The 6,157-nt window shown below is 46.4% G+C and overlaps 1 protein-coding gene and 1 long non-coding RNA gene across 2 annotated transcripts; both read right to left on the bottom strand.

Annotated features, from left to right (window-relative positions):
* Positions 1-205: 205 nt before the first annotated feature.
* On the bottom strand, positions 206-1,528 carry LOC136712911 (acyl-CoA-binding domain-containing protein 6). The gene is made up of 3 exons (XM_066689735.1): positions 1,069-1,528; positions 650-810; positions 206-504 (listed from the first exon to the last, which is right to left on the bottom strand). The coding sequence occupies exons 1-3, from the start codon at positions 1,273-1,275 to the stop codon at positions 447-449; spliced, it is 426 nt and encodes a 141-aa protein (XP_066545832.1). The 5' UTR covers positions 1,276-1,528; the 3' UTR covers positions 206-446.
* Positions 1,529-1,927: 399 nt separating this feature from the next.
* LOC136712912 (uncharacterized) lies at positions 1,928-5,875 on the bottom strand. Its single transcript, XR_010804895.1, has 2 exons — positions 5,290-5,875; positions 1,928-2,346 (listed from the first exon to the last, which is right to left on the bottom strand). It is a non-coding gene; the product is annotated as an uncharacterized LOC136712912 (long non-coding RNA).
* Between the last annotated feature and the right edge of the window lie 282 nt (positions 5,876-6,157).

Consider the following 6,157-nt stretch of genomic DNA (forward strand, 5'->3'; position numbering starts at 1 on the left):
CTCGACCGGGTGCTCGACCGGGAGTTCGACCGGGTGCTCGACCGGGTGCTCGACCGGGTGCTCGACCGGGAGTTCGACCGGGTGCTCGACCGGGAGTTCGACCGGGTGCTCGACCGGGTGCTCGACCGGGAGTTCGACCGGGTGCTCGACCGGGTGCTCGACCGGGAGTTCGACCGGGAGCTGCTCTCTGGGATTCAGGCTGGGGAAGAGTTTTTAGACTTATACATTTGATTAATAATGTGCTCTTATACTCACACGCTACACTCAAGCAACAGACAAAGCAGACACAGTACACAGATGCAACACAGCAGTGCAGTACACACAGCACAACAAAATAATCAAGAAAACCAGCAGCTAGGTTAGCCAATAAAGGAGAGCAAGCAATAGAAAGTCTGAAAAGATTATTTTAAAACTTGTAACTAACAGAGATCCTTAAAAACTTTTTTCTAAAAAGTGACTCCTGTGGCTCCCTCCGTCCTCAGCATCTTGACGACAGCACGTTGCCTGGGAACACAGGGTTACACTGCATTAAACTGCAACAGAAACACAGACGCACAGTGCCAACACTACAAAACACACAGTCTAGACACAGTCTTGGTACAAAACACACACGCTGCAGTGCAGGCCAGACACACAGTCGAGCACTGACCTGTGCTTGATCGCCAGGTGGAGAGGAGTGTGTCCACATTGGTCTGTGACATCAGTCTTGGCCCCACAGCGCAGTAGGTACTTGACCATGTCTATGTGGCCCAGCTTGCAAGCCGTATGAAGGGCTCTTCTCCCATCATAGTCACCCTTATTGACATCGGTCTGAGAGAGAGAGAGAGAGAGAGAGAGAGTCATCTATATATCCACATCCAACTACGAAGAGAGAGAGGGTTAATACAGTACAGTACAGACACACTGACAGACTGGACACTACAGTCCAGGTTGACTTGCCATCTTGAGCCACCTGCATGTCATTTATTACATTAACACAAATAAAAAAAAAAACATGGAAAAATAAATAAATAAATAAATGTACTGGTTCATGCAGACTTCAAGGCTGGCTGCTCACGCTGTCCGTACCTCAGTGGCTGGCACAGCCAGGCTGGCAGGGGTCTGCTCCTCGCAGGTATCAAGCACCTGCCTGATCACCGCTCTGGCCACTCGTCGCTGCAGACCCCGACTCTCATCCAGGGTGCCCACAGGCTGGTAGCCATCCACGGTCAGAGTCTGCTGTAGCTCCCGGAGCACAGGGGTCACCACCAGGTCTGACGGTATACCCCTCCTCATCCCCAGGAAGAAGATCTCTCTGTCTCGTGACCTCTCGACCAAACTGAAAACCTGCTCCAGCAGCTTGCTCTCCAGCTCCTCCCGCCTGCGGTACAGCTCCGTGTCCCGTGCAGAGTCGATGGGGCACAGTTGCAACAGCAGGCTGCTCAGGACCTCCTCGATGAACTCACGAGGCTCCAAGATGCTCGCTGTGACCGGGTGCTCGACCGGGTGCTCGACCGGGAGTTCGACCGGGTGCTCGACCGGGAGTTCGACCGGGAGTTCGACCGGGTGCTCGACCGGGTGCTCGACCGGGTGCTCGACCGGGAGTTCGACCGGGTGCTCGACCGGGTGCTCGACCGGGTGCTCGACCGGGAGTTCGACCGGGTGCTCGACCGGGTGCTCGACCGGGAGTTCGACCGGGTGCTCGACCGGGAGTTCGACCGGGAGTTCGACCGGGAGCTGCTCTCAGGGATTCAGGCTGGGGAAGACTTTTTAGACTTATACATTTGATTAATAATGTGCTCTTATACTCACACGCTACACTCAAGCAACAGACAAAGCAGACACAGTACACAGATGCAACACAGCAGTGCAGTACACACAGCACAACAAAATAATCAAGAAAACCAGCAGCTAGGTTAGCCAATAAAGGAGAGCAAGCAATAGAAAGTCTGAAAAGATTATTTTAAAACTTGTAACTAACAGAGATCCTTAAAAACTTTTTTCTAAAAAGTGGCTCCTGTGGCTCCCTCCGTCCTCAGCATCTTGACGACAGCACGTTGCCTGGGAACACAGGGTTACACTGCATTAAACTGCAACAGAAACACAGACGCACAGTGCCAACACTACAAAACACACAGTCTAGACACAGTCTTGGTACAAAACACACACGCTGCAGTGCAGGCCAGACACACAGTCGAGCACTGACCTGTGCTTGATCGCCAGGTGGAGAGGAGTGTGTCCACATTGGTCTGTGACATCAGTCTTGGCCCCACAGCGCAGTAGGTACTTGACCATGTCTATGTGGCCCAGCTTGCAAGCCGTATGAAGGGCTCTTCTCCCATCATAGTCACCCTTATTGACATCGGTCTGAGAGAGAGAGAGAGAGAGAGAGAGAGAGAGAGAGAGAGTCATCTATATGTCCACATCCAACTACGAAGAGAGAGAGGGTTAATACAGTACAGTACAGACACACTGACAGACTGGACACTACGGTCCAGGTTGACTTGCCATCTTGAGCCACCTGCATGTCATTTATTACATTAACACAAATACACTGCACCAAACTTATGTACATATAATAGGTATTGACAATGTGATGTGTCTAGCTATATTTAAGCATTGAAAAGTACAATACAGGTGCACCACAAGCCACACATGTTATCTGAAGCTGTTAAAGGAGTGTGAAATAAAAATAATAGCAACACTATATAAAACAAATGTTTAAAAATGCATCTGCCCTGGTTCACCCTGTGTGCATCTCCCACAGGCCGGGACAGTTGCCAGATCGGGACTAAGATTTCTTAAGAAGCTTGCCAGGAGTGGCCTCCTCTCATTTTGTAAACTATTTCATACTTCTTTGGTAGCCAAAAGCCTGAAACGCTACAGTACTAATACAACGTAAGCAGTGTTTCCCACATGATTTTGGGTAAGTGTGCTGGGGCCCCCCGGGAGAAAATGTTACATCTAACTATGTGAACTATCCTAGTTAGCTTTGTTGCTGTTTTTTCCTTTTCATCTGGTGGCTCTCTCTTCTTGAAATACCTAAAAATGCATGCAATCTCAAAATCATGCACAAATCATGACAAAATCATCTTAAAACAGTACTTACACTTGATTAACATGCAATAGCTTCCAATACATTCATGTAATCAACATAGCTTTACATATCACAGTCGGGATATAGCTCTGCCAACCTGATGCTGAGCATGTAGCCTACTACCAGTACACAGGGCTCTGACACCTTTTTCCACACTTCCAGCTGATCTTCCTAGACTTGTCATCTATCCTATTTCTGAATTGTCCTATTCAGTCTGCTGGCATGTCTGTCTATTTTCCATTATATTTGTTTAGTTATTTCATCTATTACTCTACTCAATTAGACTATTATTATATTGAAATCATAATGTTTCGATCCTCATGACTTGGAATGTTTTTTAATTTAAAATGTACCCTCCCAGCTGGTAACAGTGGTCTGCTGTACCGTGTTCATTTGCACACTTTTCATCACCTGAGACAATGCATCACAGCTGACTGACAATAAGTCACCGATACAAAATTGTGATCAAGATTTCGGTTAGAAATCACTACTTATTGAAACCAATTAAACAAAATATCATAAGCTCTGCTAAAACCTAATAGTAGATGGACTGCATACAATGTGCCGTGACGAAATACATTCCTTTTCTTTGTTGTAAATACACGCAAACATGAAACATTCGTCCTGGATTTAAATTAAATGTCCCATGTCTTGTATATTCTCTCAAAATTATTTAAATGGCATAGTTTTTAGCTTCCCCCTGTTTACACTATCTTAAAACTATTACAATGTTTAAAACAGAGCCTAAAGTTTATGTGATCAATCGCATGAAGAATCGTATATATTTTCATTATATTTGTAATCCCTCATTATTGCTATAACTATACACCGATCAGCCATAACATGATGACCACCTGCCTAATATTGTGTAGGCCCCCCTTTTGCCGCCAAAACAGCCCTGACCCGTCGAGGCGTGGACTCCACTAGACCTCTGAAGGTGTGCTGTGCTCTCTGGCACCAAGACGTCAGCAGCAGATCCTTTAAGTCCTGTCAGTTGCGAGGTGGGGCCTCCATGGATCGAATTTGCTTGTCCAGCACATCCCACAGATGCTCGATTGGATTGAGATCAACACCTTGAACTCGTGATTCATCGGACCAGGACACCTTCTTCCATTGCTTCCATTGGTCCAGTTCTGATGCTCACGTGCCCATTGTAGGCGCTTTCGGCAGTGGACAGGGGTCAGCATGGGCACCCTGACTGGACTGCGGCTACGCAGCCCCATACGCAACAAACTGCGATACTGACACCTTTCTATCAGAACCAGCTTTCACTTTTTCAGCAATTTGAGCTACAGTAGCTCGTCTTCGCTCCCCACGTGCATCAGTGAGCCTTGGCCGCCCATGACCCTGTCGCCGGTTCACCGCTTCTCCTTCCATGGACCACTTTTGATAGGTACTGGCCACTGCAGACCGGGAACACCCCACACTGTGTTATACATTTCCTCTTGGCATTTCACTGTCCCTTCACATAACTACCTCCAGCTGCCAGGGTTATTTGCCCGGACCGTCCCGGTAAAACAAAGGTGCTGCAGATACTCGCCACTGTGTCCAGTCCAGTCAGACACCCCCTCACTAGGACAGCTTTCATTACAGTATGTAGTGGCTACACGGACACATTGAAACCAGCGCCCTGGATTTAATAATGCAACGCAGCTCATTCTCCCACAGAGAAATAATAAGGGACAATATCTAGGATACTTCAATTCATCTATATTGTCAATGTTCATCGGATCATGATACAGGGACTAGTAACACGGGTATTTACGATGTTAAGTCATGTCATGTGTTTGATATATTGTTTCAATGTGTCCCGGTTTCCAATTGTGAATATCTGCTACAACTTATACTATAAGACTGTGTTAGATACCGTCAACACGTTTCAGCCCAAAGGCCACGGAGGAGCCCTGAACAGGGCCAGAGGAAACGGGCTATTACGGTCTCGTCTGATTCGTACAAAGGAGTGCAAAACAGACGTATGCAATCATAGCGACCCACAGCAGCTGCCGTGTGTTTTTCAACCATTTCATCTCATCCCTTCATCCAGACGTGTAAGCGCACTTTTTGTACAGAAAACGAGCACGCCCAGAATGCATCTGCGCAGAATAGCACCATTTAGCCAGTGTCCAGTTCAGTGATGTGAACCACTATCTTAAGGAAACAACGCATTCAATACTGAAGGGATACATGTACACATTAGTGAAGAGAAAACTCACGTCTTTGCCCCATACTGGCACTGGGTTGAAGCGGTTGAGCGAAACTCACACTTTACCGCAAGCGGGACAATCTGCTCGACAAGAGTTCGCATCACAGTGACATCACAATGGGGGCGGGGCGACCACACGTTACCAGCGATCAGTGCTATTCCTTGTCCAAAGAAATGGCCGCTTAAGAGTCTCTCTCCTTCAATACTGTATTGGACATACACATAAACACGCATATTTTAGCGCAAAAGAGCGCATAGCATTAAGATGATATATCACGCTGTCTACAGGTTATACCTAACATCTGCGCCTAATACTCAGTTAACAGCGTCCTTAATAAAATGAGCTGCAGCCACACCGAATCAATGTCTGCACTTTTTCTTTCAGGATACAGCTGTTAAATGCTCACTTCTGATGGCTTGAAATCAATGCTGGGCATTAATCGAGGGCAATCTGATTGACACTGGTATACACTCCACAAATCATGTGATAAAGTGGCCCTCCTGGAAGCTGGACTGTAACAAGGCATTAACCAACAAACTAAATATTGAACTGATTATATGTATTCTTATTTACACAACTACACTGTGGCACAGTATACACTATTTAGACATTACTATTTGTGTATTTCCTTGTAATGAATCAACATGTACAGTGAGGGAAAAAAGTATTTGATCCCCTGCTGATGTTGTACGTTTGCCCACTGACAAAGACATGATCAGTCTGTAATTTTAATGGTAGGTGTATTTTAACAGTGAGAGACAGAATAACAACAAACAAATCCAGAAAAATGCATTTCAAAAAAGTTGCACATTGATTTGCATGTTAATGAGGGAAATAAGTATTTGACCCCTTCGACTTAGTACTTGGTGGCAAAACC

The sequence above is a fragment of the Amia ocellicauda genome, chromosome 17, assembly GCF_036373705.1.
Source record: "Amia ocellicauda isolate fAmiCal2 chromosome 17, fAmiCal2.hap1, whole genome shotgun sequence".
In the NCBI taxonomy this organism is placed as follows: Eukaryota; Metazoa; Chordata; class Actinopteri; order Amiiformes; family Amiidae; genus Amia; species Amia ocellicauda.

Coding starts and splice junctions, on each gene's coding strand:
- LOC136712911 (XM_066689735.1), bottom strand. CDS start 1,275: ATGAGGAGGGGTATACCGTCAGACCTGGTGGTGACCCCTGTGCTCCGG. Junction 811..1,068: donor TGGCTGTGCCAGCCACTGAG/GTACGGACAGCG, acceptor TCTCTCTCTCAG/ACCGATGTCAATAAGGGTGA. Junction 505..649: donor CACCTGGCGATCAAGCACAG/GTCAGTGCTCGA, acceptor CTGTGTTCCCAG/GCAACGTGCTGTCGTCAAGA.